The sequence below is a fragment of the Vombatus ursinus genome, unplaced genomic scaffold (genome assembly GCF_900497805.2).
Source record: "Vombatus ursinus unplaced genomic scaffold, bare-nosed wombat genome assembly UNPS02014804.1, whole genome shotgun sequence".
Lineage (NCBI taxonomy): Eukaryota > Metazoa > Chordata > Mammalia > Diprotodontia > Vombatidae > Vombatus > Vombatus ursinus.
In genome coordinates, this window is record NW_020954582.1 from 910,400 (window position 1) to 929,211 (window position 18,812).

Sequence of the window (18,812 nt, forward strand, 5' to 3'; positions counted from 1 at the left end):
TTTACATGGGGGAGGAATGCCCGCTGATTACAGGTGATATAGAGGTTAGAGGTACCACTATTTCTATCTAGATATAGAGGCTACAGGTACTTCTAAGTCAGATGTGAAAACAACTTACTTGGCCTTGGCCAATACAACAAGGGAAATGATGAAAAGCATGCCGACCTAGCTTGGTGATGCACTTTCTTTCCTGTAGGCATCTAATATAAGATGAAAAAAAAATTGTAGCATCCTGGAACCAGAGGTCAGCTAGTCCAATCTCCTTGTTCTACATAAAGGGAAACAGGCCCAGGGAAGGGATTTGCTTGCCCAAGGTCATGGAGGTAAGAGGTGGGAGAAGCTGCTTGGTTGGTTGTTGTCCTTCATTTCTGAAGAAGACCAAAATGACATCACTGTGCTACAGTCAGGTTACAGTGCGCCCGACTGTGGCTGATCAGACCCCTATGAGCTCAGAGTGTGCTACTCCAGGTCGGGCACAAACAGTCCACGTGAACCTTTGGGAGGATTCTCTAGATTTGGGCATCTCACATTTCCTCTGAGCTGTCGCAGTTCTGCTTTGCTTATAGAGCATAGCCCCTTTCCTGATGTGGGCATGCCAGGCTGGGCAGTCCTGTGCCAGTGTCTCCCATGTTATGCAATGAATTCCAAAGTTCCTAAGAGATACCTTGAGGGTGTCCTTGTATTCCTTCTTCTGACCATTATGTGAGTACTTGCCCTGTGTGAGTTCTCCATAAAATAGTCTTTTTTGGCAAGTGTACATTTTGCATTCAAACAACCTGGCCAGCCCATCACAGTTGCACTCTCTGCAGTAGAGTTTGAATGCTTGGCAGTTTAGTGCAAGAAAGGACTTCAGTGTCTAGTACCTAATCCTGCCAGGTGAGCTTCAGAATCTTCCTAATACAATTCAAATGGAATCAATTCAGTTTCCTGGCATGGTGCTGGTAGACTGTCCAGGTTTCACAGGCATACCACAAAGAGGTCAGCACAATTGCTCTGTAGACCTTCAGCTTGGTAGTCAGTCTAATACTTCTTCTCTTCCATACTTTCCTTCTAAGCCTCCCAAACACTGAGCTAGCTCTGGCTATGTTTGTGTCAACTTCATTATCAATGTGTACATCCCTAGAAAGGACATTACCAAGGTAAGTGAACTTATCCACAGCATTCAAAACTTGTCCATTTGCTGTAACCTATGGTTCCACATATGGATAGTGTGGTGGTGGCTGGTGGAGCACCTGTGTTTTCTTGGTGTTAATTGTTAGGCCAAAATTAGCACAAACAGCAGATAATTGATCCAAACTTTGTTGCATCTCAGCTTCAGAGGCTGCATTGAGTGTACAATCATCTGTGAACAAAAATCCATGCACTAATACTCCCTCCACTTTAGTCTTGGCTTGTAGCCTTTTCAAGTTGAAGAATTTACCATCAGTAGCTAACCTTGATGCCATGTTTGTCCTCACTGAAGGTGTCTGACAACAGGGCTGAAAACATCATGCTAAAAAGCATGGGAGCAAGTACATAGCCTTGTTTCACTCCACTGGTGACTGTGAAAGCACTGTCCATTATCCAAAACTCAGGCAAGCATGCCATTGTGAAACTGACATACAATACTGATGAACTTCTCTAGGCAACCAAATTTTGACATAATTTTCTATAAGCCCTCATGACTGACAGTATCAAAGGCCTTGGTCAGAACTATAAGTGCTGTGTACAGACCTCTGTTCTGCTCCTGGCATTTCTACTGGAGTTTTTGGGCAGTAAATGTCATATTGACTGTTCCTTGGCCCTTTTTGAAGCCACACTGGCTCTTGGGTAGATGACCATCTTCCAGGTGAAGGAACATCTTATTAAGGAGGACTCTGGCAAGAATCTTGCCATCAATGACTGAGAGAGAGAGAGAGAGAGAGAGAGCCCTTCTGTGACTGTCACATTTCCTTTAACTTTTTACAGATGGACAGTGGAGGCATCCTTGAACTCCTGGGGGTAAGCTCCTCTTGCTGGAAAATTTCAATTAGCTTTTGTATGAGCAATAGGGACCCCTCCCCCAACCTTGTACATCTCACCTGGAATAGAATCAGCACCAGGTGCTTTGCCACACGAAAGGAGACTAATGGCATTCAAAACCTCTCCTTCAGTTGGAAATTCAACTAGGGAGGGATTGACTTCAACCTGAGGTAAATGGTTAATGGCCTCAGCATTGATTGTTGAGGGTCTGTTGAGAATACTATGGGAGTGTTCAGCCCATCTCTCTAGCATCATATCCTTATCACTAATCACTGTGGTCCCATCAGCACTGAGTAGATGAGATGTACCATAGGTCTTTGGCCCATAAATAGCCTTCAAGGCATTGTAAAAATGATTTGGATTGTTACCATCAGCATAAAACTGAGTTTCATTTGCCTTCTTACTGAGCCAAGAATTCTGCATCTCACTCAGCTTTGCTTGTACTTTACTTTTGATGGAATTAAATGCTGCCTTCTTAGAGATGAATGAACTATCCTGTTGGTAAACCCTGTGGAGTTCTCGTTTTTCATTTAGCAGCTTCTGAATTTCCCCATCATTTTCATCAGCTCAGTCTTGTGTTTGTGAGTGCTCTGACCCAGATTAGCAAATGCAGTGCTGTACACCAAATCTCCAAAGGCTGCCCACTCCTTTTCTGCTCCACTGTTGCCAGCTGTGTATTGGTTCAACTTGCCCTCCAAGTTAGCAGCAAACTGTTCCAGTTCAGAGAAGAGCTCTAATCTGTTGACATTAATTCTTCTGGGAGTCATTTTGCCTTGGGGCTGTGACTTTTGTTGACTGCAAATATGTAGCTTGGAGAGGATAAGTCTGTGATCAATCCAACACTCTGCATTGCCTTGGTCACTCTCACATCTTGTCTGTCTCTTCTTCTTACCCTATGTAATATCAATCTTTGCTTCAAGGGTGCATCCATGAAGTTTTATTGTGTTTAGGTAAACAGAAGACACTGTTGGTTTTGGCACATTAACGATAAGGGTCTCCAGGTCTTCATAAAATTTTTCTTAGACCTTATCAGGGTTGATCATGGTGGGCGCATAGGCACTGATGATGGTGGCATGGCATTTTCCTGCAAGTGGCTATCACATTGTCACGAGCCTGTCATTTACTCCTTTTGGTAGGCATACAAGTCCATTGACTGGATTAGTTTTGATTGAAAAATCTACTCACAGTGCTCCCTTTCTCTGTGGCCACTCCAGAAAAATGTGTATCAAGCTCCAATTTCAGTAATTGGTCTTCATTTGCCAGCCTTGTTTTGCTCAGAGCTGCTATTTGGATGTGATACCTGCCCAGTTCTCTCTCAACAAGAGCTGTTTGTCTTTCAAGTCTACTGTATTTCACATTTTCCATAAGCATGCACACATTCCATGTACCAATGATGAGTGGCATAATCTTCAAAAAAGTTTTTGTATAATTTTTTTTTTTTTTGTGTTTTGACTGTAAGGTAGGATCCCTGCCTGCCATGGCAAGCAGGCCAGGGTTGGGTAACAGATAATTTTTAGGTCACTTTTTCTAGCCTTTTCCTCACACCAGGAGATGAGCAATATAAACCTTAAAAGGCTGCTCGGACACCCAGGGGGCTGCTGAATCCCATTGCTTCTTTCAGTGAGAAGAACCCTATGGCCTGGGCCACCTGCGTGCAGGATTGTGACTACAGCTCCCAGTGTATCTGCACCAGATGCTTCATCACTTGCCCGTCACCACAGGACTTTGAGATAGGTAAAAATGGTAAAGTGGTAAGGGTGATGTCTTTTGATTCATGCGTAAATTGGATTTAAGTGAGGCAGATTTGCACGAAGTCATTGGCTTTATTCTCTCTTCCAGAGTCATCACAGTCCAGTGACAGGACAGAGTCAAAATGACTGGTGATGGCTTGAGATGCAGTGGATGACCTTGGTATCGTTGATGTCTAACCAAGCTCTAAGTGCTCCACATTCTTCAGCTGCTTTCATGGCCTTTGGAACAAATTGTTCTCATCCACCCATTCTACCGGGGGAAGTCTTCACATGCTTGGGGTAGACACTCCCTAACTTACCAATGAGTTTGAGACCCCTTAGTTACCCCCAACTTGGTTTAGCCCATCTGCCAAAACAGTTTACTGGGGTGTGGCTGCTGTGCATGTTACATGCCACATGCGCATGCTTGAAGCCACAAGTGAGTTAGGTGGATCAGGTGGACACCAAAGGTAGAAAGCAACCCTGAAAAGGGCTTGGCAGCCTTCACACCAGAGGTACTAGTCTTCCCTTAACACAGTCTATATCCTACTGGCAATAGTACAGTGATTATGGACAGTCTTAGCATTTGAAAGACCAGTCGTGCTGGCAGACTTGGGGGGATGAGGCCAGGAAGCAGTTTAGGTTAGGATGGTAGAATCCCCTGGATCAGATTAAGTGATGTGAGACTGATGGATTCAAACAATGCCTTCCCTTTTGGCATATGGTGCTCAGGTAGGATGACTCAGATCCATTGGGAATTAACTCACAGGAGGCTGGTGAAATACCAAGCCATTGCCTTTTATGAAATAGCTGCCCTCTTTATTAATTAACAACTGCTGACTTATGGTTGTTTTCATCAAGTACAATAGTAGAGAATTAAGTAATTAAATAATCTAGTTCCTGGGTTTTGCACATTAGCCCTGCAGGTTATGACAGGGTGATTAGAGAATAGTGGTCAGAAGCAGCCAGGTGAGAAAAATTTGCTAAAGAATTAATAACTGCAAAGAAGAACACATTAATTTTCCTTTCAAAAGGGCTTTTGATAAAAATTGTATTCTATCATTTAACTGTGGTGCGGAATTTGCTTTGGACAAGTTGTTGCTCTTGGCAACAGTTTTTTTTTTTTTTTTTTGATATATCACAGGCAGCCAAAGAACAGCAGCCAAAGAATATCATTATAACCAAGCATAATGAGTGAATATCTGCCTTTTCTCTCAACATGTGTGGCTTGGTTGGTTGCAAATGGGTTTTGAGACAGCAGTTCGAGGCCTGACATGGGTAAAAGGACAATTCTTGTGTTGATAGGCAATGGGAAACACTGCATAATGTCTGCAGGCACCTGGCTGCCTACCACGAGACATCTGCTTGTCCAAAGCATTAGAAGGAAGAGAAACAAGCAGTCCCCGCCACCTTCTCCTCTCCCCTCTTTGATTAATGACTTCCATTTCTTTTCAGATTTAGGGGTTGTCTTTCAAGGTAAAGTAGGTAGACACCCACTAAAATGGACATATCCTCACTTCCAACCACAGGACTGATAACTAATGCATTTGTTGAGAGAGAAGGCACCAACAACCTGTTTTCAGTGTTATCTGCTAGAATTTAACCTGGAGAGTGAGTGCATCGCTGGATCTGGCTCTTGAGGCTATGGGCAGGAGGCCCATGGAGAGTGAGAAGATGAAAACAGAATCAAGGGAACCATAAGGCTTGAAACCAGACATCGTCAGTGGCCAGGTTGACCAGGATGATAGATTAGCCACACCCATAGGGAGAAGAGAATGACTGCCTCAGTGCTATTGTCTGGGTGGCACCCCCTGGCTGAAATGCCCTCCCTCCTCATCTGGATCTTGTAGAATCCCTAGCTTCCCTCAAGGCACTGCTCTGATCCCCTAGTGACTAGCCCTCTCTCCCCATTGAAATTATTCCATAGTCATTGGAATATCGCCTCTTTGAGGGCATTTTGGTTTTTGCATCTTTGTATCTTCTGTGCCCAGAACTGAATTTTGCACATAGTTTTAATAAATGTTTGCTGAGCTGAATTGAATGGAGTCAGTCCCAAACCCAAGACAAGGAAGTGAGCTTATTTGGGATCCAGTGTATGCATGCCTCTCACTTCATCTCCCTGCACCGGAGGGGTCCAGATGTGGGAGACCTGCCCCAGCGGCTGCCTTGGGATCACTTTGTCGAGACAGAGGATGAATTTGTCTTCATCACATCTCTGGATATCAAAGGGACCAGATTTTTTGAGTGGTCAGTGAAGGATTTCTGTAGCAATCCTTGAAAGTGGAGCCCCTACATGTTTATGACACACACAAGTTTACCAAGAGGTCCCCCGGCTGGCTCAGATTGGAAGAGGGCTATGCTCCTTCCTCTGATTGGGGGGGTTCTTCCTGGAATCTCCATTTTGAGGAAGTGCCTCAGTAAGGCATGCCCACTCCTTCCCTGCTCTCCTTGTTCTGCCCCTGACTCTCTGGACTTCTCCACAGTGCCCCCAGGGGCTTTCTCTCCTCCTGCCCTTGACTTTTCAGCTCCTTTGTATGTGCTGTCTTCCCCCATTAGAACAAAAGCTCCTTGAAGGCAGGGGCTATCTTTCTTTTGCTTGTATTTGTATTCTTTCCTCTCTCTTCTTTCTTTCTCACCTCTTTATCCCCCTCTCTTCCTCCTCCTCTTCTCTCTCTTCTTCTCTTTCTCTTCTCTCTCACTTTCTTCCCCCCTCCCTTCTCTTCTCTTCTTCTCTCTCCCTCCTCTCTTTCTCTTCTCTCTCTCTCTCTCTCCCTTCCTCCCTCTCCTTTCCTCCTCTCCTTCCCTCCCCTCCCCCCCTTTCTCTCTCTCCCTCCTGCAATGTGTGAAGAGCCCAGAGGATGAGGGATCTGGCTGACCCAGCCCAGCAGCAGTGAAGTGTGATGGGGAGCTCCCACAGCAGCCTAGGCACCTACTTGACCTAGCTCAGAAGCAGATTGAATCATCCAGGTGAGACACTATGCCACGTGAAGAGCAACCCCAGCTCAACTGCCTGTCTAGTAGAGATGCTGTGCCCTGTGCAGAGCAGGCTCAGCTAAGCAGCTAAACAGATGTACCTCATGCATCAGTAGAGTCATTCCCTGTAGCTGACTTTGTGACAATCACCCAGAAAAATGACTGTTAAGGTCTTTCAGTTCTTGAGTCATGAATAGCCTTGACCATGTGTATTCCCTTTACATGTGTCTCATACTATTTATATTTTAAGTTTGTGCCCACTCTTCCCCCCTCCCACTGATTCTATGTATTTTGGAGAAAGCGTATGTCTGATTTAGTGGAAAATGCTTTGTAACTCATGTTCTTGTTATGCTATTTGAGTGAATGCCTTTGGTAAAGGACCAGCTGAGTCTATTGACTGACTGTTAAAGGGAAGCACACTAGTGGGGGCTCACAAGCTAGTGTTAGGAGGTTAACCACCCACAGACCCCTGACAATCAGAATAGCCACCCTTCTGAAGATCCAAGCTTCCAGTGCTAGTGAGGGTTGGGGGATTGAAACTAGAGTGGGTATTATACTCATATTGAAACTAGAGTGGGGTGTTACACTCATAAGTGGAGAGTATTCAGAAGATGACCAGGATGGTGAAGGGTCTTGGTCTTAAATCCTATGAAATTTGGCTGAAGGATTTGGTGACATTTAGTTTGGAGGCTCAGAAGGGTCAGGTTGGCTGTATTCACATAGTTGAAGGACTGTCTTGTGGATGAGAGATTAGATGTAATCTGCTTGACTTTAGAGGAATGCTGGCTGGAAGGCACTAAGAGGTAGACTTTGCCTCAATGCAATGGACAACTTCCTAATGAGTGGCATGATCTGGTGGTTTATTGGATCTGCTGTAGAGGGACTTCTTGGTCAGGTACAGTTCTGGTCAGAAGGTCTGGTCAAGCATCCCTTCCACAACAGTGAGGAGGGTCATCTTGTGCCACCTGTGGACAGCTCCATTGGCAGGAAGGAAGTTGTCTTTTCTATGGAGCCCAGACCCTCTTCTATATACCTTTCACTCATTGCTCCTAGTTTTGTCCTCTACATCTAAGTTACAATATGAATCTGAAGGAAATGGAGGAAAAATGAGAAGTGGGCTGGGGTGGGGGGAAGAGAATGAGTCCCTTTTGGAAGTGGAGGTGACTGGTAGAGCTGGCATCTCTGGGCAGAGGTTGAGGGTGTGGATGTAAAACTATGAGTCATCTGCATAGAGGTCATGGTCAAAGTGGAATATAGGTACTAAGGTGATTACCAAGTGACGGAATGTAGAGAGAGAAAAGGGGGCTGAGCACGAGCCTTGGTGGGGTTATCCATATTTAGTAATAATAGTAATGATGATAAAATAATAGCTAACATTTATATTGTGCCTTAAAGCTTTGTAGAGAATTTTACACGAGTTGTCTCATTGGATCTTCCCAATAACTCTGGGAGGTAAGTCCTATTATCATTCCCATTTACATATGAAGAAACTGAAGCAGCCAGAGGTGAAGTGACTAGCCCAGGGTCACACAGCTAATGAGTGTCTGAGGCTATATTTGAACTCAGATCTTCCTGACTCTACATCCAGTGCTCTATCCTCTGCACCTCAATGGAAGTGTTTTAACCAGTGATTTGCACACAATAGATGCTTGATAAGTATTTTTTTTCCTCAACAAAGTGACAGACTGAATGGATGACTGAAAGGAATGATAAGAGGACATTCTAGCTGACTGGGCTCAGGAGTGAAGCTTGGGACCTAAGACCTTGTGGCAGTCTGCTGGGCCTGGGCATCTATGCCAAACTGAATGAAAGCCACAGAGGCGATCATCGCAATGGAGACATTGACTGGGACAGACAGTGGTGATCACTGCAACAGAGGGGATTGATCACCACCAGCTCTGAGTCACATACCTGCTACAGCCTCTGTGGGTGGGAACAACTTGCTGCCGACAGCCAGGCTGATGTCATAGAACACCTCGTCTTCATTGCGGTCGGCATCAAACTGGAAGAAAGAAGAAACACACTTGATTTCCTTTGGTTCCTCTTACTTTTAGAGAATAAACTTTACTGCTATCTTTTGTCTGGGTAGCGCCTACATTTTCCAACCTAGCTCTACCCCATCCCAGGAAGAAATCTGTTACAGTAAAAAATTAAAACGAGAGGGAAAAGTCAGTTGAACAAAACAGTCAATCAGTCAATCAATCAACTTTTATTAAGGGTCTCCAATGTGCCAGGTATTGTGGACTACAAAAAGAGGCCAAAGACAGCCCCTGCTGTCTAGGAGCTCAAGCAGGAGTCAAAGTACAAACAAATAATCAAAGCAAGCTACGTGTGTGTGTGTGTGTGTGTGTACTTCTGTACATCTATACATCTGTACATATCGATACATATCTATACATAGATAAATAGGAAATAATTAACAACTGTAAAAAATGCTATATACAGGACAACTAGGAAATATTTAATAGGAGGAAGGCACTGGATTTAAGAGGGGTTGGGGAGGCTTCCTATAGAAGGTGGGATTTTAGTTGGGACTTGAGGAAGCTGGGGAGGTCAGGAGGCAGAGCGAGGGAGGGAGTCTGACACACACAGGGTTACCCACTCAGAGTTCACTGCAAAGGAGTTGGGAGAAGTGCCTTCTAGTCTCCTCTTTGGGACTGAGCTCAGTCATTGTCATTTTGCGGCATTCCATTTCAATTGTTTTGTCGGAGTTGAGTACATACCTCCCCTTCTTGAAGAGGTAGGGGACTGTGGGGGTGGATCATTGTATATACTGTCAGACTAAGTTTCTGTATTGCTAGCTTTGCTGAAATGTTCTCTCTCTCTCTCTCTGTTACAAGGGATGGTTTGCTGAGTGGAGTTAGATACTTAGTTGTGTGACCCTAGGAATAGCCCTTACCAGACTGTAAGCTGCATGAAGGCAGAGATCCTAGCTCATCTAAACTTTTAACCTCTCCCAGGGTGTAGCCCAAAGAAGGGACAGGCCTTAAGCTGTGATTTCACTAGGATAGAGAACTCCCAGGTGGGGATCTTCCTCCACCAGTGCAGGCTGGCACCTTTTAGAGAGCTGCCCAGAGCAGAGTGGCTTGTCCAGAGCTACACACCGAGCATGCATCAGGGGTAGACTTTGAATCCAGGTCCTTTTGGCTGACTTTATGTCCACTCTGCCAAGTTCTCTCTGTCTCTGTCTCTGTCTGCATACTAAATGCAAACATACCTTCTCAGCTCCATGACCAGCTCTCCATCTCTTCCCTCCTCGATGTGACCTCTCTAAAAATGATGATGAGGATGGAGACTGATTGGCTGACTCTCTATCCATTCGGCCAAGCTGCCTCTGCACGCAGCAAACACTTAATAAATGTTTATTGAACAGACGTTGAAGGTAAAAAGGAAAGGTATTCACTAGGGTCTCAGATGTATGATTTCCTCTGTATAATTTAAGCTGCCTATAATTTCAGGCAATGCACTTTAGAGGAAGTTGGTATTGAATGCCTGGAATTGTTGTTCATGCAGGACATGGTCTGTGCTGTGAGAGGTTGATTTGTTTTCCCTTTTATGGAGGAGAGAGATGGGGGTAAAGCGGAATCTTTAATGGAGAATGCTAACCAGGCTCCCTAGTGCATCCGAAACTGTTTTCATTGAATGGCAAATGGCACAGCCAGTTTCCTGAGCACAGGGAAAGGAGAGCATGGGGGTGAGCCTGGAATCACTGTGGCTGCTGGCTGAGAAGAGGATGCTGCTGCTGATGGCATTTGGAACAATGAAGGCATTTTTCTCTGGCTTGGGTTATTAGCTGCCTTATATATTGCATCAATCCTCTCCACAGCCAGGACCATCACCTCTCTTCCCTTGGAGTGGTGGCTTAATACTAACAATAACTACATTTATATAGCACCTACTATGTGCTATCACCTACACTGTGCTAACTAAGCACCACACAATTATCTCATTTGATCCTCACAACAATCCTGGGAAGGAAGTGTAATGGTTATTCACATTTTACAGATGAGGAAATTGAATCAATCAGGGTGAAGTGGCTTACCCAGGATAACACAGCTAAGAAATGTCTGAGGCCAGATTTGAACTCAGATCTTCCTGACTCCAGGCTCAGTGTTCTATCTACTGTTCCTAAAGGCTAAATGAGTTGTAGTAAGAAGGGGATTGAATGGAGAAGAGAAGGAGGACATGATTTGGAATATTTGCCAATGACTGCCTTGGGTGTATGATCTTGAGGGAATCTCTTAAACTCTCTGGGCTCAGTTTTATCATCTATAAATGAGGCAGCTCATTTTAGAGGTGGCATTGTGGCTAAAGTTTGGAACCTAGAATGAGGAAGCCCTGATTTAAAACCTCTCCTCAAATACTTACTAGCTTCATGACCATGGACAAGTGGATTAACCTCTCTGCTTCAGTCTGCTAATCCATAAAATGGGGATAAAAATACCTCACAAGCTTGTGAAGATCAACTGTAAAGAGTTTTGTAAGCCTTAGAATTTTATCTAAAAGTTTGCTATTGGTGGTGTTACTATGTCACCGTATAGGCATCCTGACATAGTAGTTAGAGAGCCAGCCTTGAATTTTGGATGCTCTCTGCCTGATCCTGATGAGTGGCTTAATCTCTCAGGACTTGGGCAGCTCCCTAAGGCTCAGCTTCAGAGAAGATGCCCGCCTGCCCCGAGGGAGGCAGGGAAAAGAATAGCATCTCTCTCATAGGTTTGTTGGGAGCATTGGCTAAGATGCACAGAAAGGGCTCTGCAAACCTTAAAGTACTGTAGAAATACTGGTTGTTGTTATTATTATTATTATTAATTACAGCTAATTGAGGTTTCCGGGTTCTGCCAGAAGGATGTGCTAGAAGTCCTAGTCTCCCCCAAGGAGTCTTCCGCCCTCAGGGCTGTTAGACATTTATTCCCTTCCCTAATCATCAGGCTGCATTCTGTCCAGGGCAGAGGCTCCTCTCCGCAGCCCCCCCCCCCCCGGGGGCCCAGCAAAGAGGCTGTGTCAGCGTCTGGGCAGATGTTCTATCAGGTGGCAGTTTAGGCACCAAGAAGGTGGGGACCCTCTTCCTTTATTAAAGCACTTGAGCCTTGGTCCTCATCTCCATCCCATTTTATCTCACAGTCCTGTAATCGTTGTGACCTCATCCACTGGGGCACTCGAGCCAGTCCAGGATAATTGGAAGACGTTGCACAAGCCCATCTAAGTGAGGAGGGAATTCATCGTTGTCATTGGTGATATCTGGGCCAAAGGTCTCTGCTTTAATCTAACCAGGGCATGGGCAGGTATTTTGTTCTAATAGCTCTTTCATTTACAGACTCACTGAATGACCTCTGCCTCTAAGGACGGCAAATTGCATCCATCCAGGGCAGGAGGAAGGTGCCAAAAAGCACTCTCAGTGCTAGAAGGTAAATGGAGGTCTCTAGGAGGATGCCTGGCAGGCCATTCTGGGACCTGAGGTAGAGGAGGGGCAGTTAGGAGGTGTAGTAGATAGAACATTGCACTGAGTCAGGGAGACCCAAGTTCAAATCTGACTTCTGTACCACCCTGGGCAAGTCATTTAACCCTGTTTGTCTCAGTTTCCTCATCTGCAAAATGAAGATAAGAGTAAGTCTCTCCCCTCCGCCCCACCGCAGTTGTTATACGGATCCAATGTGATAATAATACTTGTAAAGGCTTTTCACTGCCTGGCACAGAGTAGACACGGTAGTAAAGTATAGTCTTTTTCTCTTCCTACACAAAGGTAAGTAAACACAAATGCTATTTATTGTTTGTCATTAGAGGAAACAAGGCAGGGTCAGGGAGAAACCCAGCTGGTTCATCCTTTCATAGCTTCTTATTTCAACAGATATTCTTGGTAGCCAAGTTTGAATCTCTGGTTTCTGCTCTGCCAAAGCACTCCAAATACTGCCAGACTCCCCTAAACTGGGTCTCTTGGAACAAAGTCCTCACTCACCACTGGCCCCAGTTATGGCCCTACTCAAGGGCCACTCAGTCCAGTGTGTATTTGCCAAGAATCCCTTCACTCAATCCACATTTACTAACCACTTACTACATACTAGGTACATGTAAGCTCTGGAGAAACGAAGACAGAAGCAAGGAGACAATCCCAAGATGAACACTAGGTGGTTAAAAATGGGGGGAAGGGACCCTAGTGGGGGAAATTCAAAGCCATCCCGACCATCTAGGTTTTTCCTCAGCTTTTGCCTGCAGTCCTCTAGGACATGTCATAGGCAGCCCATTCCACTTTCAGAGAGTTCCATGGCTAGGAAGATTTTCCTTACATTAAGCCTAGGTGGAAGTCTGGGGCCAAGCAGAAAAGCCAGTTCCCTCTGCCCCATGAACACCTGTCAGATAGCTGGAGATGGCTACCATATCCTCCTCAGTAGCTCTTTAGTTGGGGTAAACCCAAAGGTGTAATAACCACTTGACTCATTCACTTCACACTGCTGCATTAAAGAATTTTCCTCAGGGCTGTCCTGCAGGGAGGTGGTGGCACAAATATGCTTTCCCCCCATTTTCTAGATAAGGAAATCGAGGCAGTGGGCATCTAGATAACTGGTGGGGGTGGTCTATCATGAACAATATCATCTTTTTAAACTCTGTGACTCCATTCCCCTTCAAAATTATAAAGGACTATGCTTTGGAGGCACTGATACACAGTAGATACTGATTGATTTGGGGGCACAGCTGACTTCTTTCCCCAGCTAGCATCCCCTGGGAGTTTTGAGATAACAGCCACCTGTGGCCAAGGGTCAGCCTCTTACCCTCTCTGGGTGACATTATTTTACAAGTAGAGATAAACAGGTTACTAGATTTAATAGGTACTTAAAAAGCCAAGTAACAAAAGTTATTAGTTCTTATACAGCCCTTTTTCCTGTTCTTTGAATTTTGAAATGTTTGTATTTATTGTTCACTGTTAAGTCTATAATAAAAAAGTATATATATTTTTAAAAGAAAGATTGTGGCTAATGGGAGAATCACAAGATTGGAGAAGGGCAATTTCCCCTCATTCTCAAAAGAGGAGAGTGGAGCTTGTAAACTCTACATCAGCAAGCCTGTCTTTGATTCCTATAATCCCTCTTATTCAGGGGATGGCGGGAGGCCGTGGAGACACTGAGTCAGCCCAACCCCACCAAGAATTGCACCTACTTGACCTCACTCTTCCATCACGAGGAGATTCGGACTAAGAGACAAGGACTGTTGTAGGAACAGTTTGCCTCTGTTTTAGCAAAGTGTTTGACGAAGTCTCTCATGCTGCTCCTGTGGGTGAGACGCAAGATGATGGCTGAGCCAAAGGGTGCTCAGCAGGGGCTGGAACTGGGTGAATGGCAAGGGCCAATGGTAGTCTGTGTGCTTGCTACTGAATTTTCTGTGTCAGCGTTGCTCCCCACTGGAATGGAAGGTCCTTGAGGGCAGAGATGGTTTCATTTTTGTCTTCTCATACCCAGCACTGGTACCTGGGACGTGGGGGACACTGAGTAAATACTGGCTGAATTGAATTGACCTTGGAAGGAAGGAAGCATTTATTAAGAACCTACTATGTGCCAGGCACTGTGCTAAGCCTTTTTTTTTTTTTACAATGATCATCTCATTTGATCCTCATCACAACCTTGTGAGGTAGGTGCCATTAATTAGCCCCATTTTACAGTTGAGGAAACTGAGGCAAGCAGGGTTAAGGGATTTACCCAGGGTCACACAGTTAGTCAGCGTCTGAGGCAGGACTTGAACTCAGGTCCTGCTGATTCCACTTAGCACAGGACCTGGAATATTGTAGGTGTTCACTAATGCTCATTCTCTTTCCCTTTTAGCATTGACCTTGGCAGCCAAAGTGGAAGAGAATAAGAAAAAGAGATGTTCAGAAGGCTGAAGGAAGCAGTGGTACAGATGGCTAGATCTGGAGTCAGGAAGACTCTGGGTTCAAATTGTACCTTGGATACTCACTCATGATGGGATCCTGGGCAAGGCAATCAAGCCATCAACAAGCATTTATTAAGTACCTCCTGTGTGCCAGGAACTGGGGTTACAAATGCAAAGAATGAAATGATCCCAGCTCTCAAGGAGCTTCCAATCCAACAGGAGAAGCAATGTGCTCTGTGTGTGTATGTGTGTATATGTGTGTGTCTGAGTATGTGTCTGTGTGTATGTGTGTGTCTCTATGTGTGTGTGTGTAACATAGATGCAAAATTCTTAAAAACAAGGGGGGCAGGTATTCTTAACCTGGGGTCTACTAACTTGATTTAAAAACATTTTGATAACTGTATCTTAATATAACAGATTTCCTTTGTAATATTGTGTATTTTACTTTATGCATTTTAAAACATGATTCTGAGAAGGGGTCCATGGGCTTCACCAGATCCAAGAGATCCAGGATCCAATAGAAAGTGGTACCCAAGCTGGGTCTTAACAGAAGTGAGGGATTCTATGAAGCACCATGAGGAGTGAAGGCATCCCAGGCATGGGGGATGGCCAATGCAAAGGCACAGAGATGGGAGACAGAGAGCCAAGCTGAAGAAACAGAGGGAAGACCAGTCTGGTTGAACCACAGAGGGGAGAAAGGGAAGTAATGCATGAAGAGGCTCAAAAGAAAGGTTGGCCAGGTTGGGAAGGGTTTTAAAAGCCAAACAAAGGCAAGAGGGAGGCATTAGAGTTCTTGAGGAATCACATGGTTAGATCTGAACTTTGGCAGCTGGATGGAGAATGGATTAAGGTGGGGGTCAATCTGAAGCTTAAGCTACTTAATCTCAGCCTCAGTTTCCTTTTTGTAAAATAGGTCTGTTGACACCTGTAGTGCTCACCTTGAAGGATTGTGAGGCTGTGAGAATTAAACTAAATAATGGTAATAGAACACTTTTGCAAACCTTAAGATACTGTATGTCAGTTGTCGGAAATGTCAACGAGTTTGGTAGTGAAACCTTAGCTTACAGGGTTACAGAGATTTGAGAGAAAATTAATATCTGCAGCTAAGCTGGAAAGAACACCAAGAAAAAGTGAAGTGTATAGAAGAAGAAACCAGTGGTCCCAATGGAAATAGTATGTTAAAATTCCATATGCTAATTATCTAGTAGCCTCTGACATGGCTTTTCAAAGTTTGGAAATCACTTTATATACATTATCTTATTTGTACCTCACACTAACACTGTGAGAATGGGATATCAGCTATTACACCCCATTTTATTGATGAAGAAACTGAGGCTCCTGGAGGCTAATGTCTTGCCCATGGTTACACAGCTAGTAAGTGATGGAGTTGAAGCCAGATCTTCCTTACTCCAGGTTTAGCCCTCTACCCACTCTACTCTTCTGGGAGAATACATGTTCCTTGAGAGCACGAGAAGAGACTTCCTCAATTGTGTCTGTATCTGGCACCCAGCACAGTTCTAGGCACTTAAATACTTTTTGAGTGGTTGATTGCTATGTTTTCTATCTGGGAAATGACCCTTTCCCATTTCACTCTTTGTCAGCGATCACTCAAATAAATAATAACAGGAATTCAAGTGTGTGTAATATGTGAGCAGGTCTGGTGTTTGTTGGTAGGTGTGTTAAGCCTGCACCCTGACTCGGTAGTGAGCCTTCCTATGTTTCCTGTGGATTGATTCCCCATTGCAGAGTGGGGGCTAGGGCTCTCAGAACAAAAATCAGAGCAAGCGAGAAGTGAGACACTTAGTAAGAAAATGTTCTGAACAATGAGCGAGCCCTGATTCCCTCCTCAGAGTGGGAAGAAGCCAGCCTCATCTCACAAATAACAAAAACACTTGGAAGGCTTTCATGGAGCCAAAGGACTTTAAGTAAATCGACCCATATTTCAAAGGTTTTCCCATCTTCTCCATCTCTAGAAAAGCTTCATCTTTAACTGTGAAGAGAAAGAGAAGAGAGAGGGAGAGAGAGGGGAGAGGGAGAAGGGAGGGAGGGAGAGAGGGAAGGGGGAAAGGGAAGGGAGAGAGGGAGGGAGGGAGGGAGAGAGAGAGAGAGAGAGAGAGAGAGAGAGAGAGAGAGAGAGGAGACACACACAGAGAGACACACACACACAGAGGAGAGAGAGACACACACACACACAGAGACAGAGAGATCCTTTTTCTCACAACAGAATATAGGGTGGGTGGGACACTGTTTATAGACTCACAGAATCTCAGTTGGAAGGGAAAAGAGAACAAATATTTATTAAGCACCTACTATGTGCCTTAGATATTAACTGTGTGACCCTAGGTAAGTCACTTAACCCTGTTTGCCTCAGTTTCCTCATCTGTAAAATGAGCTGGAGAAGGAAATGGCAAAGCACTCCAGCATCTCTGCCAAGAAAACCCCAAATGAGGTCACAAAGAATCAGACTCAACTGAAATGACTGAACAACCACAGCAACGATGTGCCTGGCACTGGGCTAAGTGCCTCCTTTTATCATTTTATCAGTCGGAAGGTGCCTCACTGGCCAGCTGGTCCAGCCCATACCTTGTAGAAGGATCTGCTGCCCTGTTTGGAGACCTCCAGGGAGGCCTGTCCCAAGGCAGGGATCGCTCTAATTCTTGTGGAAGTGTTTTCTTATATCAAGCCCATATTTGCCTTTTGCCACCTCAACTTAATTCTTCCCTCCGGAGCCCAGGAGAACACAGCTGGTCCCCCTCCCCATGGAAGGCTCTCCAAATCCTGCCAGGTGGCTCTCATGTCCTCACCGTCTTCTCTTCTGCACACAGAATTTCCCCAGTTCCTTCAACAGATGCAGACCCTTCACCCTCCTGGTTGCCTGCCTCTGGATATGTCAGTGTAATTACCACTATTTTCCCCTAAAATGTGGTGCTCAGAACTCAGCCAGAGCAAGGCAGGCAACAGCAGAAACTCCCAATCTACGACCCCAAGACCCTCCTTCCTGGTCATGAGGCATCTCAGTGCAACTCAAGATAATATTCCCCATTTCACCTTGTGTTAGCCATCTTGTACTTTTAAATTTGATTTTTTAAACCCAAGTATACGACTGTATTTATCCCTCTTACATTTTATCTTTGTAGGCTTTGTCCAGTGTTCTAGCCTGCTAAGCTCTTTTAATGTAAGTCCTAATCAGAAAGTCTTTCAGGCTGATTGGTTTCTTGAAGAAGTCCCCTGAAACTTCTAAAGTGGTGGTTTGGGAGCAGGGGAACACTCACTGGTAAATGTTTAACAACTGACTCTCCCAAAAAAATGTTCCAGGACCCTCTTTTAAATTTAATCTGCATCACTAACATTTTCTTCCTCATGTTTTTAAGTCCAGACAATTAACAAAACATTTGATTTGTAGTTAAATGCTCACACAGAAAATTTAACACTGGACATTCATGCTCAACATACCCCTGCTTGAGGAGGGAGAGAGCTTTTACTCATACTCCAAGGGAAGGGAGTAAATAGAAGGAGCTTTATCCTCCCAGGTCCCTGGCCCCTGAAGGTCTTAGGTCTGGGATATGAGTAGAGTCAGATCACAATTAACATAAAAAAATCCCAGGAGACAGAACCCTAGAAAGGATGCAGCAATGAAGCCCGTGGCCTCTGCAGAAATACGGGGAGCAATCACAGTGAAGTATAAGTCTGCCAGACAGAGGTTGATCTGACCCCAGGTATCATCACTAAGGCTTATGGATAGAACAAGGCTCCGGAAGGGCACAGTCAAAAGGAACAGGAAAGGTCATTCCAGCCAAATCACCTTTCTGGCCTCAATAGCCTGTAGCTGCCCCAAGGCTTTTGGCACAACTTGTTTAGAGAAGATGGATTCAGGTGAGGAAAACTAGAAAGACGAGTCAGTGCAGGCTGGGGTGCCAGGGGAGGGCATCTGATTGGAGATGACCAGAGTGACAGATATCTTCACAGATTCAGGAAACAGACCACATGGCTGGTGCCCACGCAGGAAATAGCAGGGACAGGAGACATCAATTATCTATTGGGAAATCTGCTGGAGATTCCACGCTGCCAAGGACAGAGCAGCTAATCATTTATCAATAGGCTTCATGAGACTTTGTTCTTGGGATTGACCAGACCTGATTCCCGTGCCAAAGTTGTGAACTGTCGCTATCCATGGTTCTTATCCTTAGAGGGCTGTCACCGCTCTCTCTCAGGGCCTGTGATGGAGAAGGACTTTCAGCCTAGGCTTCTGAG

At 44.9% G+C, this 18,812-nt stretch overlaps 1 protein-coding gene across 1 annotated transcript in view; it reads right to left on the minus strand.

The window, feature by feature from the left end:
- AK5 (adenylate kinase 5) overlaps positions 1 to 18,812 on the minus strand; it is a 206,730-nt gene that overhangs the window by 78,240 nt on the left and 109,678 nt on the right. Inside the window, exon 7 of the mRNA XM_027874060.1 lies at positions 8,616 to 8,706. Coding sequence (XP_027729861.1) covers positions 8,616 to 8,706 — 91 coding nt within the window. The remainder of the gene's footprint in view (positions 1 to 8,615; positions 8,707 to 18,812) is intronic.